Source organism: Equus caballus, chromosome 15 (genome assembly GCF_041296265.1).
Source record: "Equus caballus isolate H_3958 breed thoroughbred chromosome 15, TB-T2T, whole genome shotgun sequence".
NCBI classification, from domain to species: domain Eukaryota; kingdom Metazoa; phylum Chordata; class Mammalia; order Perissodactyla; family Equidae; genus Equus; species Equus caballus.
In genome coordinates this window covers 35,170,465-35,198,410 of record NC_091698.1, presented here as the reverse complement: position 1 = coordinate 35,198,410, position 27,946 = coordinate 35,170,465, and the positions used below count along the sequence as shown (strand labels likewise).

Sequence of the window (27,946 nt, the reverse complement as noted above, 5' to 3'; positions counted from 1 at the left end):
AAATAGCGTGACTCGCAGTTATTTTGAGTCTGGTCCAATGTAAAGCTTCAATCTCATACCCAATGTAAAGCTCTTCCTCTCCTCTGTCGTAAGCCAGGTTTGTGGCTGGAGGTGCTGGAGGTGGAGGGGGCATGGGTGCTCTTTTACTCTTCCCCACCCTCCCTCTAGGAAGCTCCGGTGTGTTGTGATGGGAAGAGAAGGAAAGGACAAGAGTTCTCCCTACCTGGCATTTAGATGGGTCTCTGTGTGGATCGTCCCTGCTTATCTGGCTGGCACTGACTGTCCATCTCTCTGTGTGGCAGGCTTCCAGGAGCAGGCTCTCTGAAGGGCTCCCACAAGAGTTGTGCACAGGACAAGCATTGGCCTCCCCACTAGAAGGTTCCCTGAGGTTGGGAATCAGGATCTCAGCCCCCACTCAGTCCCACCCTCCAGGGGTACATCCCCCAGTCCTTGCTACTGGGGTCCACTTGCCAAGCTCACAGCCCTCCTGTGTGGAGAACAGCCAGAGCTCAAGCTCAGCTGCCTTCCACGTTGTCCGTCATCTATTAGGGCCTGCTGCACCAAGCTGTGGGGATATCAGCTGCTTCACTGTCCCCTCTCTGCTCTTTTTCCTGCTCAGGTAGGCACAAAGCAATGGATGCAAGTCTTTCTGGTGGGGGCCCAAATTGTTATGAATCATTCTCTTCGAGTTCCCCCCTCCCTACTCCCTAGCCTGCTACTTAGCTTCCAGGGACTGGAAGATGGAACGGGACACTGAGTTTGTCTCAGTTCCTTTGGAATTGTCAATGACTCCAGAGTGGGTGGAGTCACCCCCTCTGCTTGCATTGTTCTCTTTTCTCTGTTATCACTCATTCTTTTTTTCTGAGGAGTGTGTATATTGACTTTCTTTAAGTTAAATATGGCATTGTGCAGCTCCACTGTCAACTGGATTTCCCTGATGTGATAAGGATGCTTTTGAATATCCAGCCCTGTTTTCCCTGTAGAGAATGGTGAGATGGCATTTATGTAAGGAAACGTTTGGTATTCTTCTGCTTCCTACCGTGAAAAGAAAATGGCCTTCCTCAGCCCATGCTCATGCTGCACAGTTGGTGGAGACAGTGGGTGTGTCTGGGATTGAGAAAGGTCGAGACCAAACAGGAGAGCTCACATCATCCTGCACCTCTGAGAGTGAAGGGGAGGGACCAATTGACAGTGTGGACATGTGGGCCAGGTCCACATCTCCCTGCAGGGGCTGGATGGGGCCAGAGGGAGGTCTCTCCTCCTCGAGGCAGGACTCCTCTGGGGCCCTCCTCACTCACGAGAGAAGAACTGAGCTCATTATGACCTACAGGTGTTCACTGAGTCCAAACACCTACCTAAGTTTTGTCTTACATTTTCCAAGGGCAAATCATGATTCTTAGGTTAAATTCACTTTATTTCCCCAGGAGCACCAGGAAACAAACGAGTTGTGATTTTTGTTGATGACTTAAACATGCCCAGACTGGATCGCTATGGCTCTCAGCCTCCAATTGAATTACTTCGGCAGTATCAAGATTTCCATGGATTTTATGACAGAAGCAAACTCTTTTGGAAAGAAATACAGGTTACTTTAGGTTTTAAATTAATCTGCATGTTTAAATTTAAACAGCAAGAAAATATGGAATATTGGCTTGTTAGGGTTGCCATAACAAAGTACCCCAGACTGAGTGACTTAAACAACAGAAATTTATTTTCTCACAATTCTAGAGGGTGGAAATCTGAGATCAAGATGTCAGCAGGGTTGGTTTCTTCCGAGTCCTCACTCCTTTGCTTGCAGATGGAAGTCTTCGCCCCGTGTATTCTTTCCGTTCCCGTCTATGTCCAAATCTTCTCTTCTTATAAGGACATCAGCCTTATTGGATTAGGGCCCACCCTAATGACCTCATTTTAACTTAATTACCTCTTTAAAGACCATATCTCCAAATTCAGTCACTCCTAGGGGTTAGAACTTCGACCTGATTGGGGACAAGGATACAATTCAGCCCACAACATATGGCTTCGCTTTCTTATATGTAATTTTGTTCATTCAGTCTTTCTTGCTGCACTTGATTCAGGAGATTTGTGGACAAGTGAGACAGACCCTGCCTGCCGGAGGGCTCAGCTTCAAAGGATGGATGGACATGTATTTATAATGCAGGGTTATGAGTGGAGGGAGACAAGAAGGAGGCAGGGGTAGGGGCTGGGTTGAGGCTGAGAGAGGCCTTCCCAGAGGAGGTGATGTCGGAACAGGATTTTGCAGGCAGAGCATGGCAAAGCAAGGAAAGGCAGCAGTTTGTATCACAGAAGCAGGGAATATAGAACACCACAGCAGTATGGAATGGGAGCACCAAAGTGGCATGAGATGCAGAGGTCAGCCCAAGGGGGCCATGGTCCATGACATGGAATGTGGATTTATCCTCTAAGTTGTGAGAGCCTCTGAAGGAAATGCTGTTGAAAGATCCCTTGGCTGCAGGGGAGGGATGGGCTAGAGGAGAGGCAAGGCCAGAGGCAACTGCAATGTCATGTGTTGATCAGTTGATGAAAATGTTGTGCCCAGAGGCTTGCAGGAACCTAACCAACACCATATCTCCCCTAGGAGCAGTGATTCAGTGTGCGTTAATTCAGCGTTACTACAACTTTATAGAACACAACTACCACAAATAACAAGGATTGACTATACTTAGTATTTGTTGAATGAATATATTTTAACTTAAGATACAAATTCTTATAATTTTTTAAGATTAAATTTTTACATAGGAGCATTTACACAAGGTAGATGAGTTAGCTGAGTGAGGTTGGGCAACTTGACCATCCAGGGCCTTGATTTTTTCATCTACAAAATAAGGATGACAATAGCGATCTGAGTTTGTTGTGAAGATTAAGTCAGATAATTTGTAGGAAAACGTAATACAATGCTGGCATATGGTAGGTCCTCAAAGACTATTGGTTCTCACTGCTGCCATTGGGGTGGGGAGAGCTCATCTCTTTCTTTGCTGGGTGACCCAAGTGGATTTCTCCCCACACAGGACGTGACGATTGTATCAGCGTGTGCACCTCCAGGCGGTGGCCGCAACCCTGTGACCCCCCGCTTCATCAGACACTTCAGTATGCTGTGCCTCCCGATGCCCTCGGAGCACAGTCTGAAACAGATTTTCCAGGTGAGCGTGGATTTAAACTTAAGCAAGGGGGGAAAAGAAAACATATTTGTTCCAAGACTCCCACAGTCAAAACACCATCAAAACAGTCTGTTGTGTTTCTAGGGAGCCCATGTGTCCCTTTCCTGAGCAGAAACCAGGTAAGCACAGGGGCATCTGGGCCATTGCTGATGGGCGTTTGCACCAGTGCCTTCTGTGTCTGTGGTCTCAGAGATACTTTTAGGGATGCAGAAAAATTGTCAAAACACAGCCCCGACCTTTAAGGAAGGCTGTGTCCTGGGCCCTTGCCTCTTAGCACTTCACATACAGTTCTCAGCAGATCTCACCCACCGCCTAGCCCTTGCCACCATGCTCATCTCCTCCTGACCTCCAGGTCTGTGTGTCCACTTGCCCACCAGACACAACCCTCGATACCCCACAAGCTCAAGCTCAACACACCTAACTCAGAAACCATTGCCTCCACTGTACCACCACCTCCAACAAAAAGGACCACCTATATCTCTCCCGCCTGTACGAACTTCCTTAAGGGGCCACTTCGTCACCCTAAAGTGGGGAGAATACCTGTGCCTGCCCTGTAAGAGTGTTCAATCAGTGAGTCATTATTTGAAATGAATGATGAGAGAACTTGAAGCAGCTTGACTGGAGCGAGCATGCCATAACCAATCGGCAAAGTCGGCTTAAAGGAGATAGATTGTGAGCTGAGCTCTGGAGGATGGGAATTGACAGTGGAGACTGGATCCTGGGAAAAGACGGTACGTGTGTGAAGGCAGTCACAGAGGCAGGAAATGGTAAAGTGGACATACAGGTAGAATGAGACAGTAGGGTGGCTGGTCTGGAGAAGCCGACTTTGGTGGCAATCACCCAGGAGCCAGGGGGCCAGTGACGCAGGAGTGAGTGACCTCTGCAGTCACCAGCATCGGCGTTTCCTTCCAATGAGGCCCTATTAGAGGAGAGAAAGGACGGAGCCAGCACGTACTCAACCATTAGTACATGGAAAGTAGTTTTCATATTGAAATAGCTTACATCCATGGGAAATTATTTTTAATAAATTTGAAGTAGATCCAATAAGTTGTTTAGGAGCTGATGCCAAAATGATATATAAGAACTGCCACATTTTGAAAATCTCTTGGAGAGGACTTTAGAGTATGAAATGATGAAAGCTTATCTCCTATAATTAAGTACCAAATATAGAACAAGACATGAAGTGGGTAACAGGGACCAACACAGAAATTAGAAGACTTTTAATTCCCCTCCTTTTTGTGGAGAACCTTTATGTGTATATTTTGAAGTGAGAGATTCCCAACCATGCTATCCCGACACACTTTGTGATGTGGCAGTCGTGAGGGGGGTCCCTAGTAACTTATACCTGAGGATAAAGTACTGAATTTGCTAATTATTTCATATTTGAATAAATTAAAGCAAATGAAAAGTTATCCCAACAAAAATGTCCTTCTAATCATTCCAAAATGCTTTCTTGGGTGGGAAGGAAAAGGTGGAGTCTGGGATCCCAGAAATGAGCTTGGGCTTGACCCTCAGCCTCCTCCCTCTGCCTGTGGGATTGTCTTGTCCACAGGAATGTGTCACTCACAGGAACATCACCCAGCAAGTACATCACAGCTGAAAACAGGCAGGAACTGTTTCTTCCCACTCTAACTTAGAGGCTATTATTTAAAACTCCCACGAGCTGTGTGTGGGAAGGGAAATGAAATGAGGCAAAACTAAGAGATTCTGGGGACCACTGGGTTGGACTAGATTCAGTGGGGAAGTGTATTTTCCTCATTACCAGAGTAGACAGGGTATTTTACTTGTAGGAGAAAAGGACTAACTCTAAATCCACGGGTCCCAAACTTCATTTTTAATCACAACCCTTCTTAACAGGGCCCAGGAAGCCCAAGCCTACCCTCCTGTCCTTTGTCATTGTGTGGAGGAGAAAGAATTTGGGGATGACTGAGAATTGAAGGAAAGCAAAATCAATAAGTTACATTCAATTTGTTGTTAGGAACATATATAAAGTGATTTCTACTTTATAAAAGAACCCAATGAGTCTAAGTACTATATATGAGTATGTTTATAGTATATATATATATATATATATATATATATATATATATATATATATGTAATGTTTTTAATCACGTATTAGTTCTAAAGCAATCAGTAATATCACTGTACTTGCTCTGAGAGTCTGTTGTAAATTAAGCAGCCACATATGAAGAGGGAGCACAGCACTGACAGGCCGTGGTTTGCACAGACTTGGATTGTGTGTGGTTATAGGTGACTCTTCCCTGAACCACAATTCATGCACATCTTAGTGCATGCCAAAAATATGTGTCATTTATACACTCTAAGGATAAACTAAAGAGAACACAGCAAATTAAACTGATAATATTGTCACTGAATTAGATGTAATTTCTAATTAGAAAGATATAACAGCAGTAATTGAAAACCATGATCAACTCCAGAAAATACTATTAATATTCTAATGCCAAAGCATCCTTCCCCAAAACTGTGGGGATTTCTGGCTCTATCTTCTGTGTATATTCTTAGAAGGAGCCTTGCAAAGATGCGAAGAGCTTTAAATAGCTGTGGTCCTCAGTAAACATAATGACATGCTAATTTTAACTTATGAACATCAGTTTAGTAGCCCTTCATTCATTCATTAAAGAAATATTTGTTGAGCATTTACCATGTGCCAGACATTGGTATGTCACTTTAAACAAAACAGATGCCATCCCTGTCCTCATGGAGCCTCCACCATGGAGACAGATGATAAACAGAAGAATGGGGCCAGCCCCATGGCCAACTGGCTGAGTTCACACGCTCCGCTTCCGCGGCCCAGGGATTCACAGGTTCGGATCCTGGGCGTGGACGTGGCACTGCTCATCAGGCCACGCTGAGGCAGCATCTCACATGCCACAACTAGAAGGACCCACAACTAAAATATACAACTATTTACTGGGGAGCTTTGGGGAGAAGAAGAAGAAGAAAAAGAAGAAGAAGAAGATTGGCGACAGATGTTAGCTCAGGTGCCAATCTTTGAAAAAAGAAAAGAATTAGCTTTTTTAGCCACCTCACACTTTAGGAGTATACCTGTGGCCATTAAAACATTTAAACAAAACAAAAGACAGATGAATGAACTATTATATACATAGCTGTATGTATATTTGTGTGGTGGAGAATAAACAGACTGGAATTTTAATTTTTTTCATATATATAATGTATATATAATATACATAGTAAAATTTTTATTTTATATATACTGGAGTGGTTCTACTTGAAATAAAGGCAATATGGAGAATGTTAAACTCATGTTGAGGGCCCAGGAAGCGGCACCTCCAAAAGATAGACAGTCTTCATATGCTGCTAAAACAAATACAGGAAGTTCATTGAAAACAAATACTTCAGGTCATTTCAAAATATCTCATTATGAGCCCCAAATCTAAAGTCACAAGGATTGACTTGCAAGCGCTGATGTACATTCTGGTGGCTTCTCCCATGAGTAACTCCATGAGGTAATGGTGATGGGACTTTATCTATTTCAAAGTTGATAATGATTTTCCCAAGCAACTGGGGGTAGGGGCTAGCTAATAGATATGTACTTTCAGGTTGTGGCAAGTTATATATGAGAAGATCAGAGACTGATGGGAAGATATAGTTTAGACTGGGCAGTCAGGGAAGGCCTCTCTGAAGAGATGACGTGTATCCTGAAACACAAAGGATGAGAAAGACTCTGCCAAGCAGACAGCCATGTGGGAACGGGTAGTGGGAGAGGGGAACAGCATATGCGAGACCCTGAGGGAGGAGAGAGCATGGAGTGTTAAAGCCAGTGTGGCTGGGACACAGTGAACGATAGGGAGAGAAGGTAATGTGAGGAGGCTGGCTGGGGACAGAGCATGGACTGACGGGAGTGCAGTGCCTGATTTGCGTGATTAAAGGTGACAGAGGGAGACAGGAGTAGAAATGGAGAGGCCAGTGAGTGAAGGAGGGAGTGAAGAAGCCCAGATGAAAAAGACCGGGGGCTGGAATGCAGTGATGTCAGGGGAAACAAAGGCAAGCAGACAGATTCAAGTGGTGTGTCCAAGATTGATCATGGAGGAAAGACAGTGGGAGGTGTCAAAAGAGACTTCCAAGTTCCTGATCTGAGCGGAGGGTGGGGCCATCTACTCAGATGGGGAAGCTGAAGGCTGGGGCGTTCAGAGTTAAGAGTAAGTCCCACTTTGAATATACGTGAAGATGAAAGTCTATGGAATTGTTGGTCGTTCACCCATAAAAATCAGAGCGAGGACCTCAGTTCCTTTCCAGACGAGCTGGGGCACTCCATGAAGACCCTCTAGACCACGGCGAGCAGGAGTCTAAGTTTCTTGAGAGGAAGTTCATGCTGAGTTCACTGGTCAGATGGGAATGATGCTCAGGCGTCACCAGAGAATCACACGAAGCAGGAGTGAGCCCATTCTTGAGAACATACTCTGAAATGAACACGAGTTTAACACCCAGATGTCCTTGCATTGGCATTTGGCTTTCTACTTATTATTAGAAAAAGTACCACCGAATCTAAACTATTTGAAAGATAAATTGTTGGTGAAAGAAAAATCTAACCTTCTCATACTGTGTTTCTGGTTCTAGGCCATCTTAAATGGCTTCCTGAGCGACTTCCCACCAGCTGTAAAGCAAACTGCCTCAAACATTGTGGAAGCCTCAGTCGAGATTTATAACAGAATGAGTGTTGATCTTCTGCCAACACCGGCCAAGTCCCATTATGTCTTTAACTTGAGGGATTTATCCAAATGTGTGCAAGGTAGTGTACGGAACCCTCATTCTCTGACCTGCACCCTCGCCTCATTTCCACTTACCCCCAAACCGCTGAGTAGAATTGGATGTACATGGGCGTCTGTGACTTGCCTGGAAATCCCCTTACGTGTCCCTGTTCAAGTCACCCTCCACCCCCACCCCAGGCTGACTGCTTCACAGCTTCCCTCAAGCTGCCAGCATCCCCTCCCTTTCTCACTCCCAGCTGATGACCAGTCTTCTTATTTCATGGAAAAAATAGAAGCAATCAAGCCAGAACTGCCTCATCTTCCAAATCTCCCAGACAACCTGCATCGGCCTTCCCTCCCACTGCAGTGGCTGAGCTGTGCCTGCTCCTGTCACCGGCCAGTACTCCCTCTGGCACTGAATCCCATCCCCTCCTGCCTACACAAGGATTTCGCTTTTATAATTCCCGTCTCTCTTCTGCATTGTCAGTGCTTCCTCTTCTTTTGGATCACTGCTAACAGCATAAAAACCTGCTGTAATCCCTCCCATCTGAAAAAATAATTTTCTTTAGGCCCCCTATCCCTCTGATGCTACCTCCCCACCATTTTCTCTGCTTTTTCTAGAAAGACCCTTTAAAGAGTGGTCTCTCGTCGCTGTCTCCATACTTGCTCCAGGTCTCTCTTTAATATACTCCAGTCAAGCTTTTATACTTGACCCTGCACTAAACTGCTCTTTCCGAGTTCACCTCTCTATCTTGCCAAACCCACTGGTCAGTTGTCCATCTGGTCCTTAACCTTTCAGCAGTGTTTGGAACAACTCTCTCCTCCTTCTCTCTTGAAACCCTTCCCTCTGTGGTGTTCAGGACACGCACTCTCCTGGGTTCCTTCCTCGCTCACTGGCTGCTGCTGCTCCCTCTCTCTTGATGGCTTTCCCTCCTCTTCCATGCCTCAAAATGTTGGGGTGCCCAGGGCTCCGTCTTCAGTCCTCTTTTTTACCTACACATACTCCCTCTGTAATCTCAGTCAATTCTATGGTGTTAAATGCCATCTGTTCAGAGATGATACTCGAATCTCTACCGCCAGCTTCACTCTCTCCTTTAGTGTTTGATTTGTATATCCAACTCCCTTCTCAATGAGCTCACTTAGAGATCCAGTTGGACTTAAACTTGGCACACCCAAAACTGAATTCTTGCTTTATCCCTCCTCGCTGGCCATGTGTACCCCTGCCCCAGCTGAGGGGACTACCATTGTTTGCTCTGGCCACGAGCCTTGGAGCCTCCCTGATTGTTCTCTTTCCTTGATGATTCCCATCCAATCCATCAACAGCCCTGATGGCTTTACCTTCAGAATGAATCCCAAATATAACCATTTCTCACCACTCCATCCACTACCACTCCAGCCCAAACCACCATCAGGTCTCACCGGGGTTTCTAACAGTGAGAGCCTCCTCTCTCTCTGGTCTCCTGCCTCCAGGCTGCCCACTTTCCTCACCTTAAACCCAGATCTGCATTCCGCATGGAGGTTGGTACCCCTTGTTCAGATCCTCCCAGGGCTGCATTCCACATCACCTGCTGTGGGACGGAGGCTGTGAGTGATCTGGACCCAGCGGCTCCCAGCCTTCATTGCCTACCACCTTCCTCCTTGCTGCTGCCACCTCGCTGCTGGCCCTGAAATCAGGCCTACCCAGGGGCCTCTACACTTCCCCTGGAATGTTCTTACCTCAGATGTCCACATGACTCACTTTCCCTGCTCCAATGTCACCTCCTCCTCTTCCTCTCTGTGTCCCTTCATAGCATTTAGTGCCTGAAATCTTCTCCTAGATAATTATCTGCATACATATTTATGTCTCTGCCTCTCCCAATAGAGTGTTAGCTCCACAGGGATGTTTGTTTAGTGCACCACTGCATCCCCAGTGCCTAGAATCATGCCTGGCGCTGAATGAATGAACGTCATAGAATGTCAGAACTAAAAGAAAGTTTTTACAGTACCTAGACCAAGTCCTCACCTTCTTTTTTTTTAATTAAGATTATGATAGATTACAACCTTATGAGATTTCAGTTTACATTATTGTCAGTCATGTTGTGGGTACACCACTTCACCCTTTGTGCCCTCCCCCAACCCCCCCTTTTCCCTGGTAACCACCGATCAGTTCTCCTTGTCTATATGTTAACTTCCACCTATAAGTGGAGTCATATAGAGTTCGTCTTTCTCTGTCTGCCTTATTTCGCTTAACATAATACCCTCAAGGTCCATCCATGTTGATGCGAATGGAACAGTTTTGTCCTTTTTTATGGCTGAGTAGTATTCCATTGTGTATATATACCATATCTTCTTTATCCAATCATCAGTTTCTGGGCATTTAGGTTAGTTCCACATCTTGGCTATTGTAAATAATGCTGCGATGAAAATAGGGGTGCATGGGACTCTTGGGATTGCTGATTTCAGGTTCTTAGGATAGATACCCAGTAGTGGGATGGCTGGGTCATAGGGTATTTCTATTTTTAACTTTTTGAGAAATCTCCATACTGTTTTCCATAGTCCTCACCTTATTTTGTGCACAAGGACAGCAACTCAATTGCTCAGTGATCTGCTCTGTCCCCATCCAGTGCTGATTCCCTATCCAGTTCTCTTGGTTCTACACCACTCTTAATATCTTTTCTCAATAAATATTTAAAAAACTAAAGTATATAAATATATTTTAAATATCCATGAAATAGCGGTAAGTGAAAACCATCGAGCACTTCCATGTAGAGCGATGACTGGGCTCTCTGAAATCCGGCTCCCTTTTCTGTCCTCATCAAAATCTAATTCATTGCCAAACAGAGATGACATCTGCTGCATATTAACAAGGCTGGGAATGAACTAGGAGATAATGGCCGATGGCCGGAGCTGAGGCTTGGCTTTAAGGACCCTGACCGCCCTGACTGCCCCTCCCTAACGCTCAGTCATCACCACAGGTTCCTGCTCTTTCCAACTCTCCTTCTGAGGGCTCCGCTACTCCCTTTTCTCTTTCCTGCCCCATAGCCTTCCTCCCCCTTCAAGAGCCCGGGGACTCTTGAAGCTGGCACACCATCCCTGCCATAGGATGACACAATAACTTGTATTCCTCCTCCACTAAAATTTCACCCTCCTGGCTTAGCAGTTTAGTCCAGGGATTCATGAACTCACTTTTCCTAGAAAACGTTGGAACGTGGCTTTGTTTCCTTTGTGAACTGCTTTGGACTCACTTCCTGGTCCCCAGACATTGTCTAATCTAGTCATTTATTTATCATCCTTCCCAATTGTCTTTCTATTCCTATTTTTTAGATAATTTCTGAGCCTCAAAATTCAGATCCATGTTATCTCTGACAATGATATATCATAAAGTACCCAGGAAATTCCAACTTTGAATATCTTTCCCCTTGTCCCCACATTTCATTAAAATGTCCTAGAAATGCCCTTATTTCTACAAATATTAGCTGAAAATAATTAAAACTTTAAGAATTTCAAGAAACGTGTATATCACACACACACGATTCGAGCTGCCAAAAAAAATGTGACATCATTATCTATAGAAATTCTCTATTATTCCAAAGCAGCAATGGATGGCACGTACTGTGTGGTACGGAGCACCCTGTCTGTTGTGTGTATCTGTGCCTAGTAGATACTCCCTGACCCCTCTGCACGTGTGAGGAGCCCCACGCGAAGGGTCCCCGTGGAGAATGAACACTTCCAGGACTGCTATACATCACTGCTTTCGCTGTAACTTGAAATTATTAGAACTGTGTTTTCAGTTACAATTTATATTAATACAAAGAGTGCTCAGAATAATTTGAGTAGAAGCCAGAAGGACCAGGGGCATTTGGTGAGGTCTGAACATTGGGGAAGAAGAAGAGAGGAAACGTGTTTTGAAAACAGTGTAAAGGTCAGGAGGGAAAAAGTTGCTAAATGAACGTATCTATATATGTATTAAAGAAAGGTGACACTCCTCACTTTACGTATCGCAACCCAGAGTAATAACGAGATGAACGTTGCTTATTCTGTGAAGTCTGACCACTTCTTATGTTCAGTTAAAGAAACTGCACAGAGCAAGAAAAAAGTTTTGTCAGATAATGTCCCAGTTTTACTTTCAAAAAATGAGGTCACGATTATTATACGTATACATCCCCTGGGGAAGCACCCATTTCTAGTAGTGTGGGGACAAAGTTGGACTTAAGGCTTTTTCTAGTTAATTAAACTATTACTGGATATTCCACAAATACAGAATTTTCCTTTTTTCCTTTTCTTAAAAAACAGGTATCCTCCAGTGCGATCCAGGAACAATAAGAGAAGAAATACAGATATTTAGACTCTTTTGTCATGAATGTCAAAGGGTCTTCCACGATCGTTTGATTAATAATGAAGATAAGCACTATTTCCATGTTATTTTGACAGAAATGGCCAGTAAGTATCAATCTTCATTTAGTCGTTTTTTTTAATAGAAAAGCAATTTGGTTTCTATAAAGGAAAATTAAAATGAGCTTATATAGGTAAAGCCAAATGAATTTTAGTCATTCATGAGTAAAAGTTTTTCTCTTCAATGATTCAAACATATAAAAATGTATGAAATATTATAAAAATCATTTTATTGAAATTTAGGAAAGGTTAATATTTTTAATTCAGTATAGAATTTTAAGTAGAGGAGGGAAAGCAGGAGAAACAGCATTTTGTCTGATAACAAGCCAGGATATTTCTAAACTACTTTTATTTATCAAATACATTTTCAATATCTATTATTTAATAAAATATTTATGAATATTATTATTAATTTTAAATCCAGGGGATTATCAACTAAAGTGATATGGTTAACATGGCTTTCTCTCAGTTTCATTTATACTAATTAAGGCTTCAAAGCAAAGTAACAGCTGATATTATTCTGTATATAAAATATTGCATTCAAGCTTATCATTATATTAAAAATTGACTTTGTTTTTGAATAGATAAACATTTTGGGATTGCAATTGGCCTAGAATATTTTTTGACCAGGCCCATCATATTTGGAGATTTTATTAAGGCAAGTATGTTATATCAACTTGACTCTATTTGAAGATTATAAAGCATTTACTGTTTTCCCGTTCAGGTTCATATTCTAGAAAAACTTTGCACCTGTGATTAAAGATCTAAACCAGAGGTCCACAAACTATGGCCCATAAGCCGAATCCACCCACCACCCGTTTTTGTAAATAAAGTTCTATAGGAACACGGCCACGCCCATTTGACTGAGTGCTATTTACATGGTTGCTCTCACATTACAAGGCAGAGTGGAGTGGCAGCAACAGAGACCGTATGACCTGCAAAGCCTGAAATATGTACTATCTGGCCCTTTAGAGAACAAGATTGCTGACTCCTGATCTAGTTACATCCATTTTGATAACAGTTTGAATGAGAGACCCATCAGGTATTCGATTTGGAAGGAAGGAGAGAGATTTAGTCTCTTACCTCAGGCCTGGAATCCCCTCACTGTATTCTGTGGAGCTGGTCAGCGTCTGCTCAAAAGCTTCCAGTAGTGGGAAGCTAATTAGTTAGCAGTGCTGCCCTCTTCATTTCAGGTGGGCTCTATTTAGTAGCAAAATTTTCCTTATATTAAGCTCTTCAAGTCTGCCCCCCTAATAACATCTACACACCAGCTCTAATTTTACCCTCTAGATCTGCCTAGAATAAGTCTTCCATCTACCCACCCTACGCATGTTGACAGATAGCCGTCTTGTTTTATCAAGTTGACTCTTGCGTGGGTACAACACTCCTAGTGTCTCCAAGAGAGCAGGGGCCCTGGCTGTTGCTCACCCTAAATCCCCAACTCCCCACACCGAGCTAGCTATATAGCAGGCTCTCAATCAATGCTAGGTAAACAAATGAATGAACTTATCTTTACGAGTACGCACTACCTCACCACCCTGGTAACCCCTGAAAAATAAAAAAGATAAACCATTTATTTGTATGAAATGTGTCTATTTAAATGTATTATTAAAATCAAAGTCCAAAGTTTGTTTTCAGATGGTGATTATGTTTCCTGTCTGTTTCAAGTGATATTATTATCAAATGGGGGAATAAAGCAAAGGAAAAAGAACAGCTGGACTCTTCTCGCATTTCTTATATGTATTTTAGTCAATACTTCCAAATGAAAATGCCCCTGGGGCAGTTGCTACAGCAAAGAAAAATACACCATCCATAGGTCCAAACAAGACCTCGAATAGGAACTCAATTTCCTATAATGTGCATGAAATTTTATTCTCAATGGTTTCTTTAATTAGGTGGCTGCTGTGTAACAACTACATATAGCTCTGGCATAATTTTTTATGACCATAACATTCTGCCATGCATAGGTTTCAACCCATTTAGCTTTTCTGATATCAACAGGCTTAGAGCAAAAGTGTGAAACCTATAGTGAGAAAAACTGAAAATCTATTCCTGAGCTCCTGTGTGAATTTTATTGCAAAGATTATTGAAATTCCAATGTACCACCTGAAGAAGGTAATGAAACGGATTTTCAGTTATCTGTGAAAATTTGAGTTTCTTAGTCCCATTTCCTTGGTTTGAAAGCCTTGTTAGCATATGTATAAGTAAATAATTAAACAGCACCATAGATCAAATAACGTTGCCTCCTAAGGTTCTGTATGTTATGTGTATCTATATATCAGAACTAATCCAATTTGGTCTCTCTTCCATAAATCATCATACAGTTTGGAGCAGATAAGACTGATCGGATTTATGATGACATGCCCGATATGGAGAAAATTGCAAATGTTCTACAGGACTATCTTGATGATTATAACCTCATAAATCCCAAAGAAGTAAAGCTGGTGTTCTTCCAGGATGCTATCGAACATGTTTCAAGGTATAATGCTATCAAGTGCCCAATATTGCATTGATCGAATTTCTTTTGTATTAAAAAGGTAAGGATTAAGTTGTACAAAACTCTTTAAGTAGATTGCAAGATGGATTAGTAACCATCCTTGGGTTAACAAGATGGATTAATTGCAAGTCAATTAGCAAATCTTGCTATAATTTAAAGGTTATTTTTTGCTATATTTTAGATATATATGGCATGAACTTTCTATGGAATCCTAGGAGTTATTAATTTGTCTGAATATTAATAGATTGTTTTTGTTTCTTTTAAATGTTCTGTCCTATTAGAAGAAAGGATCTAAGGTGGTTTTCAGAGATACACGTACAGTATAACAAGGCTGACTGCATGCCTGCCCAGAGAAAGGGGGGTTCAAGATTATAGCAAAACAAGTTGAATCCAAGGGTCATAGATTTCATGTATCTGACTCTTACTCATTGCAAGTATCCTTTGAGGGACATTCCTGACACCTAGGTATCCATCCTCCATATCTGGATCCTTGGGGCACACATCACTTTTTGAAGTGGCTTGTGTCCTCTTGGACTATCCCAAGTGTCAAAATGACCCTTCAAGGGTAGGTCAAAATCTCCTCCCTGTGACTCCTGGTACCAGCTTCATCCTGTGGAGCAGTCATAATAGTGGCACTCAGTGTAAATATAAAACCATGATATATGGAGTATCTCATTTAACTGTCATAACACCTCTATATGGCTCAATATCATAATCTCTCTAAAAATAAGGCCTAGAGAATATTCCAGTGGTCTGTTGCTACATAATTAGCCATGGTAAGACTCAGTAGCTTCCTTTTTTTATTATCTTTCATGGTCCTCGGTGGTTCTTTCTTGGAGTCTCTCATGAAGTGGGAGTCAGACAGCACCTGGAGTGCCTGGCGCATCTCTGCCTCCATGGAGACTGCATGTGTCTCTCTAGCATGGCAGCATCAGAGTTTCTGACGTGGTGGCTTCTTACTTGGTGGCTCAGGGCTCCAAAGGCCCATGCCTCAAGAGGGAGAGCCAGGCAGAAGCCAAATGGTCTTTCACAACTCAGCCTTGGAAGTCACATAGCATCACTTCTACCATACTCTATTAGTCAAAGGAGTCATACAGGCCCACCTAGGTTCACAAGAAGGGGTCAGAGACGCTTTCTCTTGATAGAGTCAAAGAACAAGTAGGACCAGAAGTATTATTGCAGCCATTTTCAGACAATGCAGTGTGCCACAGGGAGATAGGTGAATTGTCCAAAGTCCTCTAGCTAATGTGTGGCAGGCTGGGGACTGTATCCAATGCTTTGACTCTAACTCTGCTGCAGGTGCCTCCACCCAAAATGGATCCACTCTTCTTCATAACAGCCCTCCAAATTCTTGACAGTCATTACCAGGCTCCTCTTAGCTTTATCTTCTCTAGGCATAAGTATCCCAGATCTTTCACTCTTGCCTGTTAGAGATTATTTCCAGCCTTCAACATACTGAGCACTTTATAATTTTTCAATGTTCCACTTAAAATGTGATACCCAGATTTGATATAGTATTCTGTGGAATAAGCAGTGTAAATTGTGTGTGAGGACAGGATTTCTCATGGTCTACCACCAAAGCAAGATTTTAATGGCTTTGTTTTTTCCCTTGTCAACTACCTTTTAGTTTTGGACCTCAAGATTGACAATTAAATCCCTAGGATTTTTAGCTATAAACCATATGCAAATCAAGTCTTTCACCTTTTCTATGCTTCTCCTGTTTAATTAACTCTAATTCAAGATTTTATGTTTGTCACAGCTCAAGTACTACAACATACAGTAGTTTGTCATTGGGTTGTCAAGATACCACTTGTTTCCCATCAGCCCCCTGCCAACATCCCCACATGCTGTCTCCTGACAACTTTTATTCCCATAGCTTAAGCAGGCCCTAAGCCTGCAAAGAAAAAAATAATAGCCATACTCTGGTCTGAGAAACTTCCTGGAGAATAGACCAGATGATAGGCAAAGTCGGCTTCATTGTATGTATAATCTTTCTTACTTTTGTGAAAGAGAATCACCGGGCTACTCAAGGTTTGCTTAATATATTACAGGGGGAAATTAAAAACCATTTGTAGAATGGAAGAGATTTGGTTTTCAGATACACAAAGGACTGCCATGTGAATAACGATGTAGCTGTGCTCTCTTTTTTTCTAGAGAGGATCAGTAGTTAGGAATCAGTGGAAACAAATTTCTACTTGTTTAAGTAAGAGCTCTCAGACACCTACTTCTGACCTGCAACAGAAAGGGCTTCATTACGAACAAGAGTTATGGGACAATTACTAAATATTCAGTAATTTAGCAGATACTACATTTCCATTTGTTGGTGACATTTTAGTTTTGGTGGGGTTTTTTTGCATAGGATAAGTGGATAAAAGCCTTCTTGACTCAGAAAAAAAAAATTTACTTCAGAGCCTATGCTTTCAAAGGGCAATTTACGCCAGGCAGTTTCTACCCACTACATGCCCCCAAAGTTGTCACCACACTGCAAGGGTAATAGACCAGATCTCTTATAATGTCAGCTACTAATTAGGAAAGCCATCTCTTGCCAACTATACTAGAAAAAAAAGTAATTTTGCAGAATTCTTAATGGAGGGAGTTTTCTGTCCATTGTTATATAAGTTGACAGAAAAAGTAACACTGGGAAGTAGAATGGACAAGTCATTTGTTTCCAATAATCTGAGTTGGAAATAATCAAATTACTATAATGTGCATGAAACAAGGAATGAGTAACATATAAAATGCAAGATTTTTAAAATGTTCAATATTTCACCCACTGTAGAACACTTGAGCATTACGGGAAAAAATAACAATATTATTACATATCCATTCAGCCTTCAATTTTATACTCACACAGGTAGCTGAAGAGAAATAAGCAAACAGATGATCTTCTGTGTCTTCTATTGATGTGCAATGTGATAGAAAGCCAGCAATGGAAACGGCGCCGTGGGTCTTAGTTTCTCTAGGGGAGGAGTTGGCAAGGGATCCTAGGGAAGGAGCAGACAAATTTCCTTTGTAAAGGGCTAGACAGTTAAATATTTTAGGCTCTGTGAGTTGTACAGTCCCTGTCACAACTACTCAACTCTGTCGTTGTAACACAAAAGCAGCCACTTGCAATAGAGAATGGATGAGCATGGCTATATTCCAATGCAAATTTATTTATGGACACTCATGTTAGAACGTCATATGATTTTCACATATCATAAAATCTTACTCTACCTTTTTTGTGTGTGTGAGGAAGATTGGCCCTGAGCTAACATCTGTGCCAATTTTCCTCTGTTTTATGGGAGATACCGCCACAGTGTGGCTTGATGACCAGCACTAGGTCTGCACCCAGGATCCGAACCTACAAACCCAGGGGCTGCTGAAGCCGATTGCGTGAAGCTAACAAGTACACCACTGGACCGGCCCAATCTTACTCTTCTTTTGATTTTTTTGTCATCCATCTAAAAAACCTAAAAACCATTCTTAGCTCATAGGCCATAAAAAGTTAAAAACAAGCAAAAAAAGCAGGCAGTTTGCTGACTTCAGTTCTAGACAAAGCAGAGCGTGTCATCAAGGCAGTCAGGGCAGAGAGAGAGCAGACTCGCCTGAGGGGCAGGAGAGAGTGCGAAGATGGAGGAGACGGACGTGCAGGTCTGATACTTACTTCAGAAGATCCTGATAGTGACTAGCAGTCTATGCTTCGTCCTGAAGGAACACTTCAAACAAGTCCTCGCACATTCCCTGTTCTGTGCTCCCAACACACAGCTCCTGCCCCTGCCACCAAAGATGAGAGACATAAAAACTCTGCAATCGGGGTTCTCTAATTCACAACTTTTAAGGTCTCTAGAAGTTGATTACTTCAATATAGATGAGTTGATAAAAGTATACCGAATTTCAGAGATAGAGTAAGAGCTGACATGTTTCTCTCCTTTTTTATATAAATATAATTTTATTTATAAAAATTCATATCACCAAGATGTTTTTAATGATAGAAATATTGTGTAGAAGGCAGCTTTATATTTTCTACAAGGCAGAAACACACCTACTTTGTTTTCTTTAAAAAAAAATCGTGATTCATTTGTATGGTGATGGATGGAAACTAGACTTTTGGTGGTGTATTGACATGCTGCAGTCTATAGAGAAGCTGAAATATAATAATGTACACCTGAAATTTACACATTGTTATAAACCAATGTCACCTCAATCAAATAATTTTTTTAAATAGTGATTATTTTTCTGATTATATACTAAACATGCTCATTATAGAAAATTTAGAAAAACATTATTCATAATTCCACCTCTTCATCCAGAAACAACCATTGTTAAAATTGTATGGTGCTTTCAAATATATTTATAAGCATATATATTTTTTTACAAAATTTATTATGGCATATATAGTTAAACATTATGCCCTTAACACTTACATTACATTTGCCTCCACAATCCTATATATAATTAAATATTATTTTAGAACATGGCTTTAACAGCCACATTTATGCAATCCTAAATTATTTTCTGTTTGTTTTTAATGTAATGTCTTTTTTTGTTTCATGGACCCCCCTCTCTCTTACAATCTGAAAGGATTTATTTGCAGCTAGCTTTAAGGTTTGTTTGTTTTCTAATATTTTGTTAATATGATAATAAAAACATAAAAAGAACCAAATGTCTATCACTAGGGAACTAGCTAAATAAATTATGGTATATCTGTTGCTTTATTTACTAGCATGAGAATGTCCCTAATACATCATTTAGCAAAACAATCACAAAAGAAAATGTGGTGTAGAGTTTAATCCAATTTTGGTAAATAGACACATACAAGTCAACACACATACATTCATTTAACAAATATTTATGAAGCCCCCACTATGAACTATGCGCTGCTCTCATAGAGAACAGGACAGCATCCAGGCCCTCATGAGGCTGCTTACAGGTGGTAAAGGGTTAGCAATGGTTTTCTCTCATTGGTTACAATGGCCATGTTTTACTTTCATAATTAAAAAAATAATAAAGCCATTATCATTTTAAAATATTTGAATTCTGTTTTCTCTAGTTATCAGCATCGTGAATAAAACTAGATAGTCAAATAGATAGGTGACAGATTGATAGATAAATTCCTATAAAAAAGAGAAAGAGAGAAAATAAACCTGCTGTTACATTTCTCCCATGATTTCCTACTTTCTGATGACCCAGTCTGATATTTTAGGAAATGGTGATAATAATTTTAAAAAAGAAATTATTTTTACACTTGTATCTTCTTTTTAAGAAGAATTTACTGACATTATCATTTCCTTTTTATCATCTTAACTGTACGTGGACTTGACTCTCATACATACTGCTCACTTTTATACTAACATCCTTCTCCCTTCTTGAGATTTTAAGTTTTATTTGTGCTTCTCTTTATATCTTCACGGACTCTTTCAGGAAGGCTTTGCGAGTGGTTTACTCTCTGGGCAATAACCTGACAGTTTTCCCTCTCTAACCATTGTCTGATGGAATATCATCTGGTAAAACAGATGTCTGAGGCCAGACTAAAATCGTTTGTCCCTTTGGGAGTAATCGATTAGATCTGCATTTTAGATGCTCACAGACTTTTCAGTTACGTCTAAAATATTGCTTTCTATTTTATATATGATACATATATGCATATATACATACACATACATATACACGCATATATTTTATTTTATATTTATATACCTTCTAGAAAATATTCCGCGTTTTGCCCCTCCTCATTGGTCTTCTTTCCTGATCCTCGGTGACTGGAGATGCGTGGGCTCCGCTATGGGGGTTTCTTCTCTAATTTCAGTCATTGTTGTATCAGTTCTACCCTCTCTTGTCTCTCCATCTAAGTTCCTATGATGTGGCCTCTGGGATGCCTTTGTTTCTCTTAGATTTGTCCTCCTTACCTTCTGTTTTCTCTCTCATCGTTTTAATAGCATTGTCTTTCTTCTCTGAGTTCTCAGTAAGTTCGTTGACTTTGTCTTCTATTCACCCGTTCAGTTTTCCACAGTATCCTATTTGCAAGGCCCATCTTCCACTGAGGTTTTCACTTTGGTAGTCAGATTTTCCATCTCCAATCAATTTTTCCTAAACTCAGATGTTTTCCCCTTTCTGAGTGCCCGCTCTAGTGTCATGATTATAATGCTTTTTAAATTCTTGTTAATATGAATCAGAACATGAATGTTTAAACTTCTGTCGCTATCTTATAGTAAATCCATTTCAGACTATTCCCGTTCCTCTCTCCTTCTGAACTGCATGGTCTTTTCCTAGGCGATTTTTCTGCTTGCTCACCCTTATAAATGGAGACCTGGACTTCCCAATATAAGGGTTAATCTAAGCGATGGCCTAGATCAGCCAGTGTTCCTGACAAAATCCTTCACACTTTGAAGAAGGAAGCAGAAACTTTACTCTAAATTTGCATGAGCGAGGCCCACAGCCTATAGGAGATGGGGGCGAGATGAAAACAAGGAAAAGCCCAGCAGTACTGTTCTCCCAGTGTGAACCTCAGACACACCCTGCTCTTCCCTGTGGCCTTTGCTCAGAAACGACACCCCACTGGCCACCAGCCTTCCACTCCGGGGCAGGCCCTCTGAGCAGAAGCCACCCACGTCTGCATACAAGAAATAAATCCTTCTCTGCTTTGCCTCCTGCAGAATTGCCCGCATGATTCGTCAGGAAAGAGGCAACGCCCTGCTGGTTGGAGTCGGAGGCACAGGAAAGCAGTCTCTCACGAGACTTGCGGCTCACATCTGTGGCTACAAGTGTTTGCAGATTGAACTGAGCCGGGGGTATAATTATGACAGTTTTCATGACGACCTGAGGAAGTTGTACAAACTGGCTGGTGTAGACGACAGGAATATGGTTTTCCTCTTCACGGACACCCAGGTACATATTTAAACAGCCAAAGAGCAAAGACAGGAAAAGCCCGATGTGACGGTCACTCGTGTGCTCCAACAGTTTGCATGACGTAGTTCAGGGAATCGCTCCCTCTGATAACAGACCTCTTGGACCTTGTAAAAGACTTTGATAATTCATTTTTATTTATTGTACCAACTATTGTTTTCCCCTTTGCATTCTAAGTAAGTAAATATGATCAAAGGTTAAGGAGATGAGAAAGGTTTTAACTTCTCTTCGAGGAGAAGAACATAGATAGCAGAAGGTAATAAACTATTTCTGTACAGGTAAATATAAGACAGTAATTCCGTAAGTAAAATCAATTAGGGAAATACACTTTACTCAAGAAAAGGAAAAAATAATGGCTATGTTTTAGGGTAAAATTAACTTTAAAATTAAAATAGGATTAAATCTATGTCTACAACTACCAATTTAACTGATCTTTAATTTACTCTGTTATAGAAGATTTTCCACATTGACTATACTTGGGTATTTTAACATTAGGGAAAATAAACTTTTATATAAATTAGCCAAGGGATAAAAAAAGTGATAGATCTGATGCATAAATATTTTAAATTTCATTTTCATTTTTAAAACACTATAAAAGGGATTAAATACAATAATAAAATGGGGAAAATATTTTTAACATCTGTGACATGCAGTGAGTTTATATCTGCATATGTAAATATTTTGTACAAATGAAAAGGGACCCATAGCCAAATGTACGCACACCATTGGCTCTGGCCACCACTAATGCCTGCCCTGGTCCCTAGCCACCGGACCTGGAGGTGCCACTGAGGACCTTTGCAGTGGCCCTTGCAGCCACTGTGGACCCCCTGCAGTGCTTGCCAAGGTACACATAGTTGTCAATACAGTGGCCTGAGCCTAAGAGACATAACACTCCACCAGACCCGGTGCCACCACACACTCCTGCCCTTTGCACCCTGTACCACTAGACTGGGGTCACAGCATGCCCTAGCGTGCCCCCACCTGCAGGTGAAAGCCCTCCCGTACCAAAGTCAGTCCATAGTCTGGAAGAGGTGGCTGCTGCTTCAAACGCAGAGATACCTATGTAAGGCTACAGGAATCATGAAGATTCAGGGAAACATAACCCCACCAAAGAAATACAGTAAACCTCCAGTAACTGGCCCCAAAGAAAGGAAGATTCAGAAATTACCCCACGAAGAGTTTAAAATAATTGTTCTAAAGACGCTCAGAGAGCTACAAGAGAATACAAATGAACAATTTAATGATATCAGGAAAATAATGCAAGAACAAAATGACAGAGAGTGACAGCACCAAGATGGCAATGTAGGTTAGTCCCGAGTTAGCTCCCCCTCACAAGAACAACTAACAACTACTCATGGACAAGATGAGTAGTTAAAATCCTAGATAAAATTGATAAAATCCTAGAACACGGGGGTGAGGCTGAAGCACCCACTGCACCACAGAGACAGAGATAGACTATATTAGAAGGGTAAGAGGAGCAGCTTCATGCTGACCACATTGCGCCCGCCTCCCCCCCAAGCCAGTGCAGCACCACACCAAAGAGGTCTCCCCTTAGCTTGACCATTGGAAACCTGATTGTGACAGAGAAGGGGGGTACTTGCAACAACCAGCACTCGGATCATTGCAGACTAAGTTTCTACCTGGAGCACTCAAGTACTAGTCCCAACCAGTAGCTTTTCTCATCTGCGGAGCCAAAACGGTAATGCAGCCTGACCAGGGAACTCAGCAGTGTGCAGTTCGGCCTGATTTGAGGTCCTCGAATGAAGAGCCTTGCAAGCCCTGGAGCCTGGTCTGCCACCCTCCCCACCCCCACCCAGGCAGAGGAACTGAGTCATAGTCCCACTCACTGCAGAGTGTGCTCCTAGCCCTGCCCAAGCAGAAAGCCTGGGCAGAATACCTGGAAAGCAGTGAGGCCCAGCAATGCTCAAGTGGAGAGTACAGCAGGCAGAGCTGATCATTCTCAGAACAAAGCCAGTGGTGCTGTTCAGCCAGGGAACTTGGGGTGCTGATCAGATTGAGTCAAGACCAAAAACAGGCTCAAGCAGAGAGTCTGGCAGTCAGAGCTGATTGCTCCCAGGGCAAAGCCAGTGGCCCTGTTTATCCAGGGAACTTGATGCACAGGTTGGCTTCAGTCAAGACCACAAACAAACAGCATTAGTGGCCTTGGACCTGTTTGCCTCCCACTGTGCCCAGACAGAGAAACTAATTCATAGCCCTGCCCATTGCTGAATACAGCCCTCAGCCCGCCCAACCAGAAAACTTAACCAAAGCATGGAGGAAGCTGCATAGCACATCCAGCAGCCCTGCTTAAAGTGGCAATTGAACAGAGAGCACAGCCCATGGCTTTTTGCATTTGCAGAGCAAAACCCATGGCTTCACCTGGCCAGAGAATTCCATGCACAGCCTTGCCTGATTTAGACCCACAAACAACAAGCCTGCAGGCCTTGGAGCCTATCCTGCTGTCCCACCAGGGCAGGGAAGCTAATTCATAGCCCCACCTACTGCTGTCCCCACCATTTAGGAAGCCTGACCAGAGAACCCAGGCAAGCACAGAGCCCATCCTATAGCCTTGCCTGGGAAGGGAACCAAGTCAGAAGTCTCATCCAATTGTTCTCAGCCAGCAGCACCATCCGTGACATCAGAGCTTAGGCAATGGCCTCATCCTACCTGCTCAAGGATATTACCAGTAACTGACAGGTCCAGAAACCCAAACTGAGCTGACCAGTGAAGAACTGTCTCTTACAAATGAACATATAAAGTCTGGAAGAGGAGAACACTTACTCAAATGTGCAGATACCAAGATAAGGAATCAAGGATCATGAAAAATGAAGTAACCATGACACCACCAAAGGAAACTAATAAAACCTCAATAACTGACCTTAAAGAAATAGAGATTTATTGGATGGAGACAAAGAATTCAGAATAATCGTCTTAAAGAAGTTAAGTGAAATACAAGAACACACAGACAACTAAATGAAATTAGGAAAATCATGAGCAAAATGAGTTCAACAAAGAAATAGAAACCATCAGTAAAAAACAACCAAACTGAAATCCTAGAGCTGAAAAATACAATGACTGAACTGAAGAACTCAATAGAGAGTTTCAAAAGAGAGACTCAACCACGTGGAAGAAAGAATCAATGACCTAGAAGACAGGACATTTAAAATTATCCAGTCAGAGGAGAAAAAAGAAAAAAGAATGAAAGAGAGTGAAGAAAGCCTACAAGACTTATGAGATACAATCAAAAGAAACACTATTTGCATTGTGGGAATTCCAGCACAAGAAGAGAAAGAGAAAGAGATAAAAAGTATACTTAAAGCAATAATGGCTGAAAAATACTCAAACCTGGGAAAAGAAATGGACGTCCAGAACCCAAAGGCCCAAAGGACCCCAAATAGGGCTACACTGAGACACATTATAATTATATTTTTCAAAAGTCAAAGACAAAGAATTGTGAAAGCAGCAAGAGAAAAGAGAGAAGTTACATACAAGGGAACCTCCATAATATGATTAGTAGGTTTCTCAATAGAAATTTTTTAGAACAGGAGAAAATGGGATGATATATTCAAAAAAATTGAAAGAAAAAACTGTCAATTAAGAATTCTATACCCAGCAAAGCTGTCCTTCAGAAATGAAGTAGAAATAAAGACTTTCCCAAGCAAACAAAAGCCGAGGGAGTTCAAAACCACTAGACCAGCCTTACAAGAAGTGCTAAAGGGAGTTCTTTGAGTGGAATTAAAAGAATGCTAATTACTATCATGAAAGCATGAAAAGATAGCATAAAACTCAAGGTAATAGTAAATATATGATCAAAGCTACAATCTGTAATATGATAATGGTAGTGCATAATTCACTTACAATACTAGTTTAAAAGTTAAAAAACAAACATGGTAAAAAGTAACCATAGCTACAATAATCTGTTACTGGATACACAATAGAAAAAAATATGTAAACTGTAACACCAATAACTTAAAATGTGAGGGAGAGGAGAAGTAAAACTGTAAAGTTTAGGAATGCTATCTAAGTTAAGTTGTTATCAGTTTAAAATAGAGTATTATAATTTTAAGATATTTTATGTAAGCCTCATGGTAACCACAAGGGAAAAACCTGTGCTAATTACACAAAAGAACATGATAAAGTTAAAGCAGACTGATACCAAAAGACATTGAATTCAAAAAAAGACAGCAAGATATGAAACAAGGAACAATGGATCTACAGCCAGAAAACAATTAATAAAATGGCAATAGTAAGTCCTTATCAATCAATAACTACTTTAAACATGAATAGATTAAATTCTTTAACCCAAAGACACAGAATGGGGGCCAGCCCCATGGCATAGTGGTTAAGCTCAGCGCACTCTGCTTCAGTGGCCCAGGTTTGCAGGTTCAGATCCCAGGTGCGGACCTGCACCACTCATCAAGCTATGCTGTGGTGGCATCCCACACATAAAATAGAGGAAGATGGGCAAAAATGTTAGCTCAGGGCCACTCTTCCTCAAGCAAAAAGAGGAAGATTGGCAACAAGTGTTAGCTGAGGGCAAATCCTCCTCACCAAAAAAAAAAAGAAAAAGAAAAAGAAAAGATACAGAATGGCTAATGGATAAATAGACAAGATTCAATGATATGCTGCCTACAAGAGACTCCCTTTAGCCTTAATTACACACATAGACTGAGAGTGAAGGGATGGAAAAAGATATTACAAGCAAATGGTATCCCAAAGAAAGCAGGGATAGCTATACTTATATCAGACAAAATAAACTTCAAACTAAAAATGGTATAAAGAGACAAAGAAGGTCATTGTATAATCATAAATGGGTCAATCCACCAAGAAGATATAACAGTTGTAAATATTTATGCACCCAACTTTGAAGGACCCAAATATATAAACCAAAAACTAACAGAGCTAAAAGGAGAAATAAACAGCAATACAATAATAACTAGCGACTTTAATACTCCACTCTCAACAATGGATAGATTTTCAAGACAGAGAATCAATAAGGAAACAGCAGATTTGAACATTATAGACCAAGTGGATCTAACAGACATATACAGAATGTTCTATTCAACAACAGCAGAATATACATTCTTCTCAAGCACACGTGCAATATTTTCTAAGATAGACCATATGTTAGGCCACAAAACAAGTCTTAGCAAATTCAAGAAGACTGAAATAATACTAAGTATCTTCTCTGACCACAATGGTGTGAAACTGGAAATCAATAACAGGAGGAAAACTGGAAAATTCATGAATACATGAAAATTAAACAACACTCTCCTGAACAACCAAAGAATCAAAATGGACCAAAGAAGAAATTAAAGGGGAAATAAAAAAGTGTCTTCAGTCAAACAAAAATGGAAACAAAACTTACCAAAACTCATGGGATAAAGTAAAAACTTCTAAGATAGAAGTTCATAGCAATAAACACCTGCATTAAGAAACAAGAAAAATCTCAAATAAACAATCAACTCTACACCTCAAGGAACTAGAAAAAAAAGAACAAATTGAGCCCAAATTTAGCAGAAGGGAGAAAATAATAAGGATTAGAGAAGAAATGAAAAAGAGAACAAGAAAACAATCCAAAAGAATAAAAAAACTACAAGTTGTTTCTTTGAAAAGATAAACAAAATTAACACACCTTTTGCTAGACTAAAAGGATCAAAGAGACAGTACCCAAATCAACAAAATTATTGATCAAAGAGGAGACATTACAACTGATACCACAAAGGATCATAAGAAGGTACTATGAACAACTATGTGCCAACAAACTGGACAATATGGAAGATATGGAAAAATTATTAGAAACATACAGCCTACCATGACTGAATCAGGAAGAAATAGAAAATCTGAACAGACAAATTGCTAATTAGGACATTGAACTACTAATCAAAAATCTCCCAATGAAGAAAAGTCCAGGAGCAGATGACTTCGCTGGTGAATTTTACTGAACATTTAAAGAAGAATTAACACCAGTCCTTCTCAAAGTCGTCCAAAAAATTGAAGAGGAAGGAATACCCAAACTCATTTTACAAGGCCAGCATTACCTTGATACCAAAGCCAGAAAAGGATACAAAAAAAGAAAATTACAAGTCAGTATCCCTGATGCATATAGATGCAAAAATATCAACAAAATACTAGCAAACCAAATTAGGAGCACATTAAAAGGATCATTCAAATAAATAAATAAATTAAATAAAAGGATCATTCACCATGATCAACTGGGATTTATCCCTGGGATGCAAAGGTGATTCAACATATGTAAACCGATAAATATGAAACACCACATTAAT

The 27,946-nt window shown here is 41.0% G+C and overlaps 1 protein-coding gene and 1 long non-coding RNA gene across 8 annotated transcripts in view; one reads left to right on the top strand and one right to left on the bottom strand.

The window, feature by feature from the left end:
- DNAH6 (dynein axonemal heavy chain 6) overlaps window positions 1–27,946 on the top strand; it is a 257,423-nt gene that overhangs the window by 126,822 nt on the left and 102,655 nt on the right. For all 4 annotated transcript variants that reach the window (XM_001916886.5, XM_070236219.1, XM_070236220.1 and 1 more), the window contains exons 40-46: window positions 1,425–1,582; window positions 3,024–3,155; window positions 7,776–7,947; window positions 12,179–12,325; window positions 12,862–12,935; window positions 14,602–14,756; window positions 21,410–21,641. In XM_001916886.5, the coding sequence (XP_001916921.3) occupies window positions 1,425–1,582; window positions 3,024–3,155; window positions 7,776–7,947; window positions 12,179–12,325; window positions 12,862–12,935; window positions 14,602–14,756; window positions 21,410–21,641 (1,070 nt within the window). The remainder of the gene's footprint in view (window positions 1–1,424; window positions 1,583–3,023; window positions 3,156–7,775; window positions 7,948–12,178; window positions 12,326–12,861; window positions 12,936–14,601; window positions 14,757–21,409; window positions 21,642–27,946) is intronic.
- Window positions 6,561–27,946, bottom strand: part of LOC102150566 (uncharacterized) — a 62,215-nt gene continuing 40,829 nt past the window's right edge. For 2 of the 4 annotated variants that reach the window (XR_011426348.1, XR_288382.4), the window contains 3 exons: window positions 18,421–18,530; window positions 17,625–17,758; window positions 15,562–16,293 (listed from right to left, as the gene is read on the bottom strand). This is a non-coding gene — a long non-coding RNA (uncharacterized lncRNA). Of the gene's footprint in view, window positions 7,619–12,846; window positions 15,385–15,561; window positions 16,294–17,624; window positions 17,759–18,420; window positions 18,531–27,946 lie in introns of those variants that run through there. The other 2 variants (XR_011426347.1, XR_002800045.2) reach the window with 2 other exon arrangements.